The sequence below is a fragment of the Sparus aurata genome, chromosome 4, assembly GCF_900880675.1.
Source record: "Sparus aurata chromosome 4, fSpaAur1.1, whole genome shotgun sequence".
Classification (NCBI taxonomy): domain Eukaryota; kingdom Metazoa; phylum Chordata; class Actinopteri; order Spariformes; family Sparidae; genus Sparus; species Sparus aurata.
The window spans coordinates 37,507,117-37,524,089 of NC_044190.1; the positions used below are offsets into that span (position 1 = coordinate 37,507,117).

A 16,973-nucleotide genomic window follows, 5' to 3' on the forward strand; every position below is an offset into this window, starting at 1 on the left:
AGTCCAGTCCAGTCACGACCCGCCCGGCCCAGTCCAGTCCAGTCCAGTCTAGTCCAGTCCAGTCACGACCCGCCCGGCCCAGTCCAGTCCAGTCCAGTCCAGCCCAGCCCGAGACAAACCCACAACATGACCGGTCGAGAAAAGACGACGGAGCCGGTTTCTATCAGCACAGACTGGATCTGATGAGACTTTGTCATGATCATGCAACAAATTCTAAATGATTGTTTTAAATCAAAAACCTCAAATTTTGAGTTCAACAGCTCAATATGAGCACGGCAAGTTTTTTTATTTCTTTTCCAAAACCGTTAAATACCACGTGTGAAAGATTTTTGCATAGATATAAGAATATTTGTGTGAGTTTAGGATGAGGCGAGGTGTGTCGGATCCAAAGAGCTCAATCATATCCACATTCAACCAACTGAGAACTATTTTAAAGGAACATTTCACCCAAAAATGAAAATTCAGTCATCGTCTCCTCCCTCCTCATGAGGATGGAAAGTCAGGTGAAGTGTCGTAGTCCACAAAACATCTCTGGAGCTTCACAGTAAAACAGAGTTGCAGCGTTCTGCTGAGCAACAACCCCCTAAAATATATAATGGCTCCTTACAGCTCATCTGGCATAATCCAACTCTCTGGAGGCTTTGAGATCCCGAATTGATTTGAAAAGACATTTATTACGGCCCATTTAAAGCCAAACTCATCATGCATTAAGCTAAGGCATTAGCCCGCTCCCCGTCTGAACTGTAACTAACATCTTTAAAAAATCTATTTGATCTCGAGGCTTGGACACGCCGGGACGAGCTGTATGGAGCCATTATGTTATTTCAGTCGTCTGTTGTTGACGAGCTGCAGCGCTGTTTTGCTGAGAAGCTCCAGAAATGTTTTGTTGACCAGAAACTTCACCCGACTTCACCCGATCAGCACGAAAGCGTGAGGACATAATGACTTAATCTTAATTCTTTTTTAGTCATCCTTTAACTACAGCGTTTTCAAAACAAATCACGGTGAAGAAGGAGAGCGGACTGTGCTTGAAGTTTTTCTTTCCGAATCATCCGAAGCGTCGTTTCGTGGACTACAGCCCCGCTGAGAAGTTACGCTCGCACTTTGGCCTTTATCAGTCAGGTGAGCAACTAATCTTACAGCTAAGAAAAGACACAAAACATGATCTCTTTACATAAAACATATTTTTTTTTTATAATAAATCAAAGCCCATGCACAAGATAGTCATAATATTTAAAGCATAAACGTACAAATCTTAAACCTCTGACCTAGCTTCGGTTACAGACAGTAAGAAAGAGACTCCGGCGAGCTTCTGTGGCGTGCTGGCTCGAGTCGCACAATGGAGCGTAAAGCACATACGGTGATCCACATAATAAAAAATAATGCACATAAATTTGCATAAGGCACGTAAGAGAAGTGCAGTAAGGAATGTAAGCCAGGCTGGTTCAGGTCAGGGCCTTCTGCCGCCCTCAGAGAGGGCTTTGTGGTTTAAATCAGTGTCTTTAGCCCTTTTATCCTTTTTTTCTTTTTTCTATTTCCCGTAAAATTTCTTGTTGAGCAGGAAAATGAGCAGGTTGACGTTGATGGTGGCCCTGTCGAACAGCTTCATCACCGCCACGCCTTCATACTGCAGCTGGAGGAGATCCTGAGAGACAAACGCACCAACAGAGACGATCACCAGAAGTTAATCACAGAGTACAGACTTTATAAAATGTGCCAAGACAAGCAGGGTTCGTACACATTTTTTAAGGTCAAATTCAAGCACTTTTAAGGGTCATTTACAACATTTTCCAGCACCTTATCGCTGGGTTAAATACATATCTACAGGAATATATATACTCATGATTATATTTTTTCACTTTTTATCACAATTATGTACATTGTATTATGCTGTAAACATCTAAAATGATGTTTCATGATAGCAAAAACTTTAGAAATTAAAGGAGAACACAAAGTTTTATCCAAAAAAAGGGAAGCCACTTGGTGTTCACACTTGCACCGGGACAAAGAGACCTGAGAGCACCCTGTAATTTTCTTTTTTGACATAAACTTTTATAAGCTTTTCGCTTACTCATCAAAGTTTATTAATATTGAACGCGTCATCAGTCCAAATTTAAGAAAACTATCCAGTCTGATCCCAATGTTGCCAAGACACAGAGTTATAATGTCAAGCACTTTCAAGCACTTAAACTAAAATCCAAGCACTTTTCAGACCTTGAAAACACAACATTCAAGCAGTTTCAAGGATTTCAAGCACCCATACGAACCCTGACAAGATATGAAAAGGAATTAATACCTGGTATTCTAACTGTAATGTCTCCAAGTGCACGCCCATTAACTTGGCCTTCACGTCGAAAACTCCAACGGCCTCTGACGGAGAAATCTCAAAAATAACATTCTTGAACCTGTGAGGAGTGAAAGGGAGGTTTAGTAAAAGACAACATTCCTACTGGATGTTTACACGGCTCAAAAACTGGTTACTGCAATAATATTAAATGCAGCCGTGCACATTACGATACGACCACACATCTCAGTATTTTTGACCTTTCTGTCCTGGTTTTGCGTGACAGAAAGCAGAAACTCACTGGTTCGGCTGCAGGTCCTCTATGGCGATCAGCACGCCCTTCTCGTGGAGGCGAGAGGCGGTGTACTTCTGTGACACCTGTTTACTCTTCTTGGTCTTGTTGTCGCCCGGTTTCTTTGACAGCCTGAGAGGAGAGACGACGACACGTGTTCAGTAAAAGATGACAGTCTCACTATTTCAGACCTGAGCTTAGAAATACGTTGTGGTAAGATTTTCAGACGTACTCTTGGAGAAGGAGCCTCATTCTGATTCATTAATACATTTGTGAAATGATCATTTGAGGGTTTTCAAGACAGATTTGACCCTAATATCACTTTTACAGCTCCTTCCCACCATTAGACGAATTTGCCTTTTTGTTTTTTCCTGGTCTGTCACGTTCGATATCATTAAAGCGCCAGGAAACAGGAAACAGGAAGCAGCGTGGAGGCCACTCACAATGTTGGTTACTTTTTTTTTTTTTTTTTTTGATCTTTTACTTGAGTTTGTCTTTCAAACTCAACGCAGACGGAGCAACGTCCAAGTGCCGCTCGAACGGAGACGGATGGACGAAACATCCTGACGAGCGTGTTCAGGGTGTCGCGTTTCCATCGCGGCCGATCGGAGGTGAAGCCGATAAACAACCGCAATCTTTGACCTGGAAATGAAGTCTGACTGAACCCACTCCCGGTGAAGACAAAGACAGATGTTCGTGGGGTTCAGTGTGAAATTAACAATCGTTTCACCTCTGACTGACAAACGCCTCACAACAAAGTGGAGGCGGACTTCTGCTGTGTTGTGGTTTTGGATCCTGGTTCTGATTTTTCTTTATCTAAGCAGGCAGCAGCTGTGCTTAATTGCATTCTGCACTCCAGGAGTAAAACAGCCACTAATTAAAGTCCAAATTCAAAACCAGCAGGAGTTTGAGGATCAACATTGTGACCCACAGTGCTAGAAAAGTGCTCCAAACAGATTATTTAAGACCAGTTTTCAGTTCTTTGCCTCTTTCTGGTGTCTTCAAACTCACAGGATCAGATCCTTCAGGTCCCTACCCCGGGCCCGGCACTACACCTGGGATGTTAACACCTGGCAGACCCTCCGGTGTATCTAAGGCTTCTGTCTGCAGTCTAATCACACACACATGCGGGCTGTTTCGCCTGTAAACAGGAATCCTACACGACTCACCTCTAAATGCTGCCAAAAATGAGTGAAGTCTGATATAAGTTCAGCTGCACGACAGCAGATGTGTTTGTGATGACTGCCGTGAGAAAAAAGATCTAATAAGAAGTAATAAATGCAGAGTCACTCACTTGCCCTTGCTGGCCAGGTTGTCCATGCACGTCTTGATGTACTGATTGTAAGAATCAATCTGAACGTTATAAAAAGTGGTCTTTGAATTCAGCGCAGTGTTCGTCTGCTGAAGTCGGACCAGCTCCGCTTTCCGGCGCTGACGATACCGCCTCTGATTCCTGATGTCCTGCAACACACACACACACACACGCACACCATGTTAGAATAAATCACTGAGGAGGCTGTCCACACCCAGAGACCATCAGTTTGTTTGTTTCTCTACCTTGGCGATGTCGTTGATCAGGTCCTGGTAGCGGTTCTGGGGGTCCACCTTCCCCAGCTCCGCCAGCCGCTGCAGGTTGCTCTTGATCTTGTCCTTCTTGCCCTGCAGCGTCAGGCTGTCGTCCACCACCGGTTTGACCTGCTTCATCTTCTCTGGAGTTTTGGCGTCTCTGATGGCTCTCCTCTGCATGGCGCGCTGGTACTCTGCTTCCTGTCATCCAGCGAAACGAGGCTCAGTTTAACAACATTTCTATTAAAACAGCTCGATGATCGGAGTTTATCTGATCGACGCATCATCATCACCATCTTGTTGCTGCCGTTCACCACAGAATCATTTCCTGGGTGTGTTCATGTTCATGTTCGTGTTTCTGTGTTTAATCTCTGCATGTTCTGTTCGTGTTGTGTCATTTTATCCTGCAGCCTTGTGTTGTGTTAAAACAAATTAATGACCTTGAACCCAGAATATTTCTGTCACATGTTTGATAACCAAACCTCAGCGGATATATCGATCTCTGTAATGACCCAAAATGTAGTTTGGGGGTTTAGCTCTCGTTCGGAGGGAAATGTTTGGTGTCTACTTAAAGATTCAATATGTAAGAACTGGCATCCTATTGAATTCATACCCTAAACAAACAGGTAGCTAATGGTAACTATCAATGGCAAGTTAGCTCAGTTAGCCCCAAGCTAGCTGCCTTGACTAGGGGCTCAGATTACAGGGAGTGTGGCTGTGGCTATCATGTGCATGCTAACTCCATAGATATCTCTGCAAAATAATACAAAGAGTCATAATGTCAAGACTCTTCAGGTATGTCTTCACATTATGTTGATAATTTAAGTACATCTTTTATGTTTTCAATAATATTTCTTACGTATTGCACCTTTATACTGCCTGAAATTTGTGCGACATGTACTAACGTTCCCCATGTCACAGCTGCTTCTGCTGGAAAGAGGATGTTGTCATAGAGGAGGCAGGTGCACCTCGTCATTTTTTTAAATTTCAGTTAGCACTTAACTGATTAATCTGACAGGAAGTGGAACACCATCTTCCTGTTTTGTGCCTGGAGGCTGACAAAAACAGCGAGTCACTGGCTGACGGTCGGGCTTGTTTACCGTACGTATGACGGTATATTATTAATGCTAGGTGCATAATCATAACAGTGGCACCTGTGAGCGGCGTGCTGTCGTAGCTTTGTTGACCCTCAATCTTATTTCTGACCTGTTCGGTGCTCGCTGTGGAGTCCAGGATCTCAGTGAGGGTCTCTCCGGGCTGGAACCGGATCACATCCACGATGAGCCTCTTGGTGCTGGAAAGACAAAAAAACAAACCAACCAGTGAATATTCTGAAAACAAATCATATCTATTTTTAATTAGCCTGAACTCTGTAGTGTGAACTCACTTGAGCAGGAGAGTCCTGGCGTCCATCTCTACATTGGCCTCTCCGGGGACGTCGAATTTGTTGGCGAGTGTGAGAGAAACTTCGGTTTTGCCCATCAGCTCCTTGTTGGGGTCGTCGGGAGGAAGAGGATTTTCACCTGAAGGAGACCAAGAGCCAATCAGAGGAAGGAACAGATGATAACATGCTGTGTGGTTTCTGTTAATATTCTTGTATTGACATTTCTTGCGACCGCAGTGAGACAGAAGATCTTCCACTCCGCTCACCAATGAGAGACTCGACGGTGGGAACCTCGCCCAGGTCCTCCAGCAGCTCGTGGATTGGGTCGTTGTGCTCCGGTGCGATGGCGTCCTGATGGTCCAGCAGCAGCTAACAGGACAGAAGAACAGTTTGTTAGTCATGTGAGACAAAAACCTCCAGATAACATAACAACTCCAGCGCGCAGCGAACATAACGTGGTCCGGACTCACTGTGTGAGTGTTGATTATCTCTCCGATGGAGATGTAGATGACGGGTTTGGTGACGGTCACCAGGTCGGAGTACTGATCCACGTTGAACTTATCTTCAAGCGAGGGAACGTCACACGCTGCCAGGAAGAACCGCCTGCGATGGAGGAAGATGAAGTTAAACAACAAACACAAACATGAGAGGAAAAAGGAAAAAACGTCATCAGCAAGCAACATCTCACCTGAACTTCTGATAGGAGGCGCTGAGATATTCGTTGATGGGATTGAGGTGGGCGTTGTCTCCCAGAAACATCTTATTGGAGGCGGCGTGCTGCAGCATCTTGGCGACGGAGCCCAGGTTTCGCCGCTGCTCGGTGGTCAGCTGGCCGCCAGCCGACACCTCGATGATGTCAAAGGCATCGGGCGCCACGATGGCCGGGTTCATGTAGCGGTAATACAAGAGGTTCCCCACGATCTGAAACAAAGACAACCTCAGTTATTCATTTTATTCTGCAGGTCTCACAGACAGAAACTGAGTCGTATTTAAAGGTGCTGATTTCCTGGTATATGCAGGACTACGGTCATTAACGTAAGATTGTTTTAACTGAACTGAAACGATCTACGGATTTCTTTGTTATCATACCAAAAAAAGAGCTGCAAACTACATCTTTATTGGCATCTTGAGTTTAGGTTCAAGGGTTTCACTGCAGAATGAAGGAAAGCTGTTGAATGTGTGTGCACACACAGCTCGAGCAGGAAAAAAGGAGGAGAGCCAGAAGAGATGCACGACTCGCCTTAATGTCAGCAGACAGAGAGAAGGAGGACACCTCCACCCCGACAGAGAGGCTGCAGCTGGACGTCAAGGCGGAAAGAGCAGAAAAAAAAGGGGAAAGATTCATGTAAGAAACAGTGACAGGAGAGTCAGGAGGAAGACGAGAGGAAAGAAACTGCTTCCACTGAAGTGTCCGGTGAAGAGGAGCGTTTCACAGTTTTCCCATCGCAAAACTGTGGAGCAAACATTAAAGATACAAACCTTGAGCAACTCGTCCTCGGTAGCGTCTGGGAACTTCTCGTGGAGGGTGTCCTTCAGCACCTTGGAGATGAAACGCATCCCGTATCTGACAGACAGTGAGAGACGTTCGAGGGTTAGACAGAGGAAACAAACAGCCGGCTCGTCCGCGCAGACAGCGACTCTGTGAGTGAGCGACGTACGGGATTTTGTCCACCGAGACGATGATGGCCGACAGGAACTTGTCGGTGATGGCCTTCATGTTCTTGATGGAGGCTTCCAGTCTCGTCCTCACCTCCTCGTGGGACATAGCCTGCTCCGGAGTCACGTCATACGGCAGCTTACTGTTGAGGACGCGACAGAAAGAGAAGGAGAACATTGAGGCCCTCCAGTCTGTCAGGTGCTTCAGTGGATTTGGAGCAACAGACTTCATGTAAGCACAAACATGGTTGAATTCATAAGAATCCTTTAAACTATTAAAATCTTGGTGCCCATTAATAATGAAGGCATTATTTGAAAACACCTCCTACAACCTTTATTTCTGAGCCTCTGCAGCAGATGGACACTTGAAATAAAAACCATTTAGGAGCTTCAGACTTTAAAGACCGTGTTGCCCAATTCTGTGCGATTCCGTTCACTTCAGAGATTATTACTGAAGTTACTCCTACAACAAACAGGAAGGCGGAAGGCAACAATATCTTGATAAGATACGAGTGTTAGTCAAACAGTTTCATATCCAAAAAAGATTCGAAAAATGAAAAACAAACGACAGAAATTCAAGTCTCAGTCTGTTAACAACTGATTACACTCCAAGAGAAGATGTTACGCTAATAATAAGATCATTTCGCTTAATGTTGTGTATGTGAATATTCAGAGAAACAACAATAAATTGAGTCTGGATCTGAAGATTGTTCTGATTCTTATAATAATTCCCCCAGTTTTTGTAACAGTTTAGGACACGTGATAATCTGCTGATCCTTTCTGACAGATGCTCAGTTGAAAATAGTGAAATAAGACATATAGGTATACAATATAAGTAACTTGACTTTTGTAAACATATATCTTCTAAATCTTTTTATCTTCTGTCATGATAAGGTGTGAAAGGAGCCTCCTGTGTGATCACACCGGCTCAGGAACAATGGAACCCTGTCGTCGGCTCACCTGGCCTCTCCGGTCTGCGTCTCCATCTGGTTGACCCAGCTCTTGTAGATGTCCACCGGGTCCGTCTTGATGTTTAGCGATTTGTCATCCATGATCTCCTTGACGACCGGTGCCAGGATCTGCCGCAGCGCGTTCTGCCCCCGCGCGCCTCGGTGGAAGCTCACCACCATCTTGATGACCGTCGGGTTCCCTGTGACGATCTCCTTCATCTGGTCCACCTTCGACCTGCGGACGGTTGTTAAAAGGCGACATGTTACCGCGTGTTCGCGACATCTAAAACGACCACCAGCTGAGTTTTAGCGTCTGCTTCTCACTTGATTTCCTCCTGCAGGGCGGTTTTGAAGAGCTTGGCCAGCAGGTACTCCTCTCTCTGGTTGGAGGCGTAGTTGTACAGGGTGAAGATCACAGAGTCCATGAACTTTGTGGATTTATTCTGCGGCATCTGGAAGATCAGCTTGGCGAGATACGTGGGGTTGGTCTGAAAGGAAACACATGTGTGGTTAAAGATCACGAGAGCGGTATCGAGCTGAGACTGAACATTTGTCGCTGAGCTGCGTGTGAATGTCAGAGACAGATGTGTTACCTGTAGCAGGTAGAAGAGGTACTGGTAGGCCTCCAGTTTGACCCTCTTCTCCTTGCTGAGGGCCTTCAGGCCTCCCCGCTGCTTGTTCATCATCATCATGTTGGACAGCTGGCCCTTGTTCTTCTTGGTCAGCTTCTTGCTGTGGGACACCACCTCCTGCAGCGTGATCTTGTTCTTCACCAGCAGGCCGATCTTGATGTCCATCAGGTTCAGGTCGTTCTCCAGCTGCTGGTTGGAGCGGATGTTGGTGACCACCTCCTCGCGGAGCCGCATCAGCTCCAGCTCCTCCTGGAAGTCCTGGTCGCTGTGGTCCAGCAGGTGGACGAACTTCCTCACGACCGCCATCGGAGGGTCGTCAGCGTTGACTGCGCGAGGAAGGACATGTTTAGAGTCACGCGAACACCAAAAACTGGAGCTCAGTTCAGAGCAGAGCTGGGATTGTACTCACTGAGCGTCTTGTAGTCGTCTCTGGCCTTGTTGGCTCTAATGAAAGCCTGAATCTTCACCACTTCATTGATCTGCAATATAAAACAACAACATCGCTCGGTTGATCAATAGTCTTCATTAGAGCGCAGGAATCCACTGTGAGTCAGAGTGGAAATGACTACACACATGTCAGAGTGTTAAATGAGCCATCTGCCTCGCTCAAACCCCGCAGGACGAGGAGGAAATGTCAGCGGATGTGTCAGGGGAAATTTATGCGGAGTGATTTAAAGCCTCATTAGATGACAGTGTGATCTGTTTACTCTTAAATTCTAATGACTGTGACGGAACATTTACGGTGACTCATGTTGGTTCGTTTTTTAATTGTCCGCAACGGCAGCGAACACTCACGTGGTCTTGGAAGTATTTCAGACGATCCTTGTATTTCTTGCGAGCTTGGTGCATCCGAACCATCGACTGGATCTGAGAAGGACGAAAACAAACCGGATGAGAACAGAATACAGACAAATTCTCACGACGTCTCTGTTCCTCTTGTTTCAGTACATGAATGTGTAAAAGATAAATATTCACACATCTTTTATCTTTTCAATATCTGGATTTTGTGCAGCGTTATGTGTGTGCAAGTAAAACAAAATCAAAGAACAAGTCTCCGATACGTCGACCTTTAAAAAAAATAAATCAATACAGAGGTAAAAAAAATAAAGAAATCAGCATGAACTTGTATTTTTTATTGTTGGTAAAACGTTACCAGATAAAATGAGAGTTTTACCTTGACAGCCTCGTCGCTGTGGTCCTTCAGATACTGCTTACGGTCTTTGAACTTCCTCCTCTGCTTGTAACCTTTCCAGTGGGCCTGAGAATAAAACCGATTGAGAATCAATAAAATATCAAAGTTCTGCTCCAGACGGAAGTTTCTACGTACAAACTCAGGCTCAGTTTGTCCGTCTCTCACCTGTATGCGGGTCACAGCTGGGTCTTGGGATGTCAGGAAGTCCATCCTCTCCTTCTGGCCTTTTCTCACCAGGTAGCCACGGCAACGAGCCTGCAGCTTGGCGATTAGCGTCTCATTGGCCAGCCACAGCTGCTCTCGGTTGTAGGCTGTGGTTACCCCGGAAACCACCGACTGACGGGAAGAATAAAACGTGTTTAACGTGGCGTCTAAAAAAAGCTTCACGCAGCGCTGCACGGGGACGGAGGACCTACCTGGATGTCCTCCTTGTTGAGCTGGGTGTTGTTCTGGACGAAGCCCTCTGGCTCCACCCAGGTGCCCTCCTTCGTGTTCAGGTTGAAGTAGTAGTTGTGTCCTCCCTTCACCCAGTGTTTCACCCACTCACTGCCATTCTCACCTGGACAGACAGCGTTAGACAGGTGAGCAAGATGGAGGCTCAGCTTGGGCCTGTAACTTTAAAGAAGCATCAGGTAGAGCCCTTCATCGCTCGGAATATGATTTTTAATCAAATATTGGACGATTTTATGTTTTTTTATTCCTGAGAAAGCAGATTATTGTTGTTTGAAAAGCTACAAGAACTAAATGTGGTTAGCAGTGTAACTACAGCTGCACAGCATGCTAAAAAAAACAGACTGTGATTTTGTTTGACTGATATTTTATTAGTGGGAATTAACACAATTTGCATTTTCTTTATAAAAAACTACAAAAATCTTGATGATGTGACATTTATCTGGGTTTTCTTACATCTAAAGAAGATTTGAGGACCAGAGTGTCTCAGCAGCACAAAAGTACTTCATTAAGATGCTATTTTTACTGTGATTTGGATTTTTAACTGTGCAACCCTAAAATGAACCTTATTTTTGCAGCCACAGCCGTGTTGGGTCCTGACAGCACAGTTTCTGAATACAGACTGTGTGCTTTTCTCAGCAGATCGAGTGTTTTGACACTTTCACTGTATTTATGTCACAACTAGACCTGATTTATAACCAAAGATATCATGAAAATCTCACTATCGGACCTTTTAAACACACTTAATATCACTGAGAAGAGGCATCAGTCCTCCACGTTTCATCAGAAATGTAAAATATTGACAGTAAAAACATTCATCTTTCGTTTTATTCATCCATTATTCTGTCCTCACCTTCTGCCTTCTTCTCTGTTTTGATCTTGGTCAGGTCGTCCTGGTAGGTCTGAGCACACTCGGAGGTGACACCGTACAGTCCGGCTCCGGGGCTACGCAGAGCAGCCAGAGTCTGAGCTGGTTCTCCCTGCTCCACAGCCTCATTGATGGCCTGGATTGACTGTGAGACTGTGGGCACAAACACAAATCAGCCCTTTGCTCCAACATCACAGCTGGGAGGGCTGTTAGCAGATGTACTGCAGTCTTTAGATTAAATATGTGAAGTGAAATGAGTGCGTGCTCTTACACTGCAGGGCCTCCTTTGTGTCCTGGTTCGCCCTCAGAATGGCATCCTGGATCTCATCCAGCCACAGCACCGCAGACGGGTCCTGGGTCTCCTGGAAGAGCACGAGAAAGCATGTTCAGAAACTAACAGTCCACACTTAGACTGACCACGGACTGCGTTTCCTCTTCACATCGAAGTTGCACCGTTTGTTTGCAACTTCAACTGAGTGACATCACTGAAGGCAGTTGTCCAGAATGTATTAACCCTACAATTAAATGCTCCTGTATTGAGTTGTTCCGATCCATTGGTATCGGCGAGTGGTGGAGTCCAGGCACCGATCCGATACCGCATAATTTATTATTTGTTACATACTGCACTATTTAAAGATTTAAATGCCTTTATTCTAGTACATAATGGCTGCACTTTAAGTTTTTTTTTTAAAGGAATCATTTAAGTTGCTGTTGGACTACTTTTTTATACTGTTCTATTTAAATGCTTTTTTTTATTTTACAATATTGTGGCTGCAATTTCTTTTTAAATAATCATTCCTAGATGTATTTAGTTAAGTTGCTGTTGCACTACTGTTTTATACTGTTAACTGTCAAAATAAATGTCTTCCCTTTGCTGTATTCATTCATGTTTTACAAAGGGTTTAACCTGAGCCATGATAATCATATCACAGTCATGCAGGCATAATATGATGTATAAGTCCCTTCAGGACGAATCGGACCCCGATGCGATCGGGACTTATTTTCCCGATAATGACCGCCGTTCTATACATTATCCCAGTTATAACACGGTTACTTGCCAACATGAAAGAAAACTTGACACAGTGTGTCTGTTTTTCAGCAGAGAAATATAGTTCACCAAACCGACGCCGTTTCGCTTCTCCCTCTTCGCTGCTTTCCTCTCTTTTTCTTCTCTTGACCGGTGACGACGACTCAGCCTTTTGCCAAGAGTTGAAATCACCGTATTTTCCAAGAATATTAAAGTTAATGTGAAACTCATCCATACTAGTGGCCTAGGAGTACGCTGGGGTGAAAAGTGACCGGACTACTTGCGGAGCAAAGATTTTAGAGCGCGGAGTGCTACAAAATACGTGAATCAGAGGCAAAAAGGCCACTTTCAAATATGCTTAGCAGCGTTCAATTATATGAAAATAATTGACCGCCGAATGTTGGGAAGGCCCATTCAAGTGAATGGAGCATTCTACAGCATTAAGAAGAGCTGTGTCATAATTTTTTGGTACACTGGTATCGGCGTCATTACTCTGTATCGGCCGATACCCACAGCACAAGTATCAGAATCGGTATCGGGGGGGAAAAACTGGTTTCAGAACATCTCTGCTCCTGTAGTCAAACAGACATGTTGTCACACCAGCTCCTTCTGCTGCACTGGAACAGGAAAATACCACAAAAAGACCTAAAAACGTCAGAAACGTCACCGACAGATGTGTTTCTAGCAGTGTGGATTCCACTGGTTCACCACTCAGACCTCAAAACTGAATCCAGCCCTGTAACATCATGGACTGTAGTTACACCCGACTACATCCAGATGGCGCACTCTGTCTCTGTATTAAACGTGTTGCTGCTTTCAAGCCCGGTAAAAAACAGGCGGCTGTTTGGTTTCACCTCCTCCTCCTCCTCCTCCTCCTCCTCCTCCTCCTCGCTGTGCTCCGCCCCTTCACATCGAGAGGAGGTGTGTGTGTGTGTGTGTGTGTGTGTGTGAAAGAGGTGGGCGGGTTACGCTGATACCTGATCTTGCAGATTGCTTATGCATGGGGAGGGGAGGTGGCTGTCAGCGAACATCTGCAGCAGCATGCAGCGGCGGTCGAACGAGCTCCATCTTTATAGTAAACAGAGCCGTACCTGTGCGAGCGCTGATTACTGTTTGTACGTTTGCACATGGCGCTCGAAATTGCTATTTGTGGGCGATGAGTCACTGCAGCTGGCAGGAGGCGCTAGACAGGGTGTGGTGCCAGAGTGGGCACAGGACTGGAGGAGGGTGTAGCTCCGAGTCGTCGACGTTACAGGCACATCATGGAAATAGAGGAAGTGGAAGCTGAGGGGGTTGGGCAACAACTCTTCTCCGTATACTTCTCTTCTGCACAACACCTTTTTTTTTCACACCTAAGAAACTATGAGCTCATTCACATCTTCAGCCACAAAAAGTGTGTAAAAGTGTAACAACACATGCAGCGCAAAGTGGAGCTGCAATGATTAGTCAACTGTTGACTGACTACCTACTACAGAGTTTAACTTGTTACGAGTCTCAGTTTAATACCGATCCCTCTATATGACCTTAAGCGAGAAAAATCTGCCATTTCTGTGTAATTAGAATAGTGATTTACAGGGTCAGATGACGACGCGTCGAGGTCGGACAAGTCTTTGAATTTAAACGAGAGCTAAGGATGAATTGAAGAGTCTCAGTCTGAGGAAAGATGCAGGTTACGCACAAAGTGTACTTGTTGAAGTGAGCTTGTTAAAGTTGTTGTATAGATGTGGACAATAGGCAGAAAAAACAAACTCATTATGGAGAAGATCACAGAGGAGGCAGAGGAGGACATGAAGTCCGGCTCTAGATCGTAGATTTGATATCTTAGTAAAATCAGGACGTCTTGTCCGGCTTTGGGAAACACGCAGCGCTCGTTTCTGACATTGTTCAGAACCGAACAATTAAACAACTAATCAACAATCTCGTTATTTGCAGCCCACACCGATAGACCGAGACTTTCTCAGTCCCTGTCGCGATTGTCCGAGTTACAAAGTGAGGCGATAACCATCTGAAGAGGCGAACTGGAGTGGACTATATTGAGCTCGTTAGTCAGTAGAGTCTGGGCAGGACTTCCTGCTGTTTATCTAGGCGCAGCCCTCAGCCCGCAGCCACAGCCAACTTCTGCCTGACTGTCTCTCTGACGAACTGCTCTAATACTGCAGAGTTAATGAGGCGGCATCAAGAAGCTAAGTCTCGCAAATTGAACGGCGGGCGAAAAAAAAAAACAGGCTTTGTTGTCCCCTCGCTTCTGCGAACTCTCCTGACCTCAGATCACCTGGAAACACCTCTGTGACGCTCTGACGGCATCTCGGCTCAGGAAGCTCTCTCATCATCATCATCATCATCATCATCACGGCCACATTCACCAATCAACAACCAGAGGCCGGTGTGTGTGTGTGTGTGTGTGTGTGTGTGTGTGTGTGTGTGCCCATGGGTCTGCCTCATTTAATATAGTGGTCAGCTTTCTGCCCTTTTATGGAAGCGAGCAGCTCAGGCCCGGCTTGTTATTTCCCTCGCTGTGAAATCGACAGGAAAATAGTTTAGCTTTTTTTTTTTTTTTTCCTTCCTCTCTCCTTTTTTTTTTTGGGGCTACTCCATTTTTTTTCTGGGTCCTGCGGTGAAAGTGCGACAGGTTCCCACATGACGTATTCAAGGGGTTTACATGTCACTGAGGCCTGTTGACATTTGGGACAGCGTGGGCAGCGGCCAGGCATTGTCCAGCCGTGATAACAGACTTCCTTTATCTGTATTTACACAGAATAAAAACAGGATCAGGACTGAAATGGATACGCTGAGGGGCCGCTCTATTTACAGACGTTGTTCTAATGAAATCTGTAGCGAACACCCGACTAAATACGTTTATTAGGGATTTTCACCTCCTCTTCACCTTCGTGCTCTGACGTAAAAACACAACCAGCTCCTGCAGCCTGAACCTCACCACCACCTCCACCTCCTCCTCTGTCGGCCTTCGCTTCTCCCACGACTGGAAAACCGCCCAAACATGGTCGTCTTCCTTTCACATCATATGCAAACTGTGCTGCACACACACACACACACACACACGCGTACAAGAGCCACATTCATCGGCCCGCCTCACTCAAGCATCGATAACAAAAGGCAAATGAGTCAGAGAGTTTTGATGAGCAGCTTTCGAGAAAGACGGCGCTTCTGTTCAAAGTGCGTCCCATCGCTGGATGCACACGTGAAAACAGAAAAATATGAAAACTGAGGAGCCAGAGAGAGAGAGGAGACGGACAGATGGGTCACATATACGACAGGAAGTGAGCGGAGGGGGAAATATGATCACACATGACATCAGCAGTCTGGTGCTGTCATGTGGTGCTCAGAGGTCTGAGTCACATGGAGACATCTGCAACCACCATCGCTCTGAGAGCCGACCACACATCACAAGAATACATCTATTCAACATTTCTGCGTTACACTGACTTGACACGTGCATTTTCAGAATCAATACCAAATGCTTAGATTGGGGGAAATCCTCCAAGTTCCAGCATTTAGGAGCCGCTCAGAAACCTGAGCTCTCATCCAGCAGCTTCCTCCCTGAATCAGACCAAATACTGAACCAGCAGCTGCACATTTCTGACCCCTCACAGTTTGTTTAAGCAGGAAGCTGACCTCGTTCTGCACCTCCTATAACAACTACAGTGAGACAAACTACATTCAGTAGGACCAATAAAAGTGTAATTCAAAAGGTAGCTCCAGAACTATAGAAGGCAGCATAAACGCTTTCTGCTGATCGATTTAATCTTCGGCTGCTGTTAGCACGTAGCCCAGTTAGCCGTGGAGCTCAGCAGTCTGGATGTAGCTGTAGCGAGATGCTGTTTGCATGCAGTGTTTGCATAATGTTCCCCTGAGTACCAGATAAACATGAAAACGCAAAACCACACAGAGAAAGACCACGACGTCTATGTTTCTACATGCAGCTCCACGCAGCAGCTGTAGTATGTTGTGCGTCTCTTACATGAGCCTTCTCCCGGCGGGCCTCCAGCAGGATGTCGTGGTAGTGCTGAGCCACCGACGGGTCCACGTCTGTCAGCTTGGCCGAGGAGTTCTGCAGCATGGCCAGGGTCTTCGTGGGGTCGCCTTCATCCAGGGCCTCGTTGATCAGGCCGATGGCGGCGATACCTGCAAATACACGAGCAGACGTACAGATGGATGAATTAAAACTCAGTCTGTGATCACAATTAGGGCTGTTGCAACACACCGGTACTTTGACATAAACTCTATTTGTTGGATAAAGTATCTGGGAGTCTCTTACGTTCATGCTCCTCCTGCACAGTCAGGTTGACCTGGTCGATACAGGCCTGAATGTCGTTCCAGGTCAGGTAGTCGCTGCCCTCCTCTCTGGCTGCTGCCTTCAGGCGCATCAGTTCATCCATGTACCTGAGGAACACACCGGTACGTTACACACACCAACAACCCGCCTCGGGCCAAAAGCCTCAGACATCACCGGGCTCGTGTCCTCACCTCTGTGCATATTCATCCTCCACATTGCTGAGGCCAGTGACGGAGCTGGACAGCTGCTTCCACAGGGCGGCTCGGTCTCCGACGTCCAGCGCCTCGTTCATCAGCACCACGGCCGACAGCATCTCCACGGCAACAAGCAGCTCTGGGTGGGACAGCGAGCCCTGCAGCAAACACGCCACAGATTAAC

At 46.0% G+C, this 16,973-nt stretch overlaps 1 protein-coding gene across 2 annotated transcripts in view; it reads right to left on the reverse strand.

The window, feature by feature from the left end:
* Positions 1–288: 288 nt before the first annotated feature.
* iqgap1 (IQ motif containing GTPase activating protein 1) overlaps positions 289–16,973 on the reverse strand; it is a 43,784-nt gene continuing 27,099 nt past the window's right edge. For both annotated transcript variants that reach the window (XM_030414629.1, XM_030414630.1), the window contains 25 exons: positions 16,787–16,947; positions 16,578–16,702; positions 16,281–16,444; positions 11,546–11,636; positions 11,260–11,427; positions 10,373–10,515; positions 10,122–10,292; positions 9,939–10,022; positions 9,560–9,631; positions 9,174–9,243; positions 8,726–9,090; positions 8,457–8,620; positions 8,143–8,367; positions 7,185–7,325; positions 7,006–7,090; positions 6,215–6,447; positions 5,997–6,129; positions 5,793–5,895; positions 5,530–5,665; positions 5,349–5,436; positions 4,134–4,343; positions 3,871–4,037; positions 2,586–2,708; positions 2,297–2,405; positions 289–1,645 (listed from right to left, as the gene is read on the reverse strand). In XM_030414629.1, the coding sequence (XP_030270489.1) occupies positions 1,532–1,645; positions 2,297–2,405; positions 2,586–2,708; positions 3,871–4,037; positions 4,134–4,343; positions 5,349–5,436; positions 5,530–5,665; positions 5,793–5,895; positions 5,997–6,129; positions 6,215–6,447; positions 7,006–7,090; positions 7,185–7,325; positions 8,143–8,367; positions 8,457–8,620; positions 8,726–9,090; positions 9,174–9,243; positions 9,560–9,631; positions 9,939–10,022; positions 10,122–10,292; positions 10,373–10,515; positions 11,260–11,427; positions 11,546–11,636; positions 16,281–16,444; positions 16,578–16,702; positions 16,787–16,947 (3,645 nt within the window). In that variant the 3' untranslated portion in view covers positions 289–1,531. The remainder of the gene's footprint in view (positions 1,646–2,296; positions 2,406–2,585; positions 2,709–3,870; positions 4,038–4,133; positions 4,344–5,348; positions 5,437–5,529; positions 5,666–5,792; positions 5,896–5,996; positions 6,130–6,214; positions 6,448–7,005; positions 7,091–7,184; positions 7,326–8,142; positions 8,368–8,456; positions 8,621–8,725; positions 9,091–9,173; positions 9,244–9,559; positions 9,632–9,938; positions 10,023–10,121; positions 10,293–10,372; positions 10,516–11,259; positions 11,428–11,545; positions 11,637–16,280; positions 16,445–16,577; positions 16,703–16,786; positions 16,948–16,973) is intronic.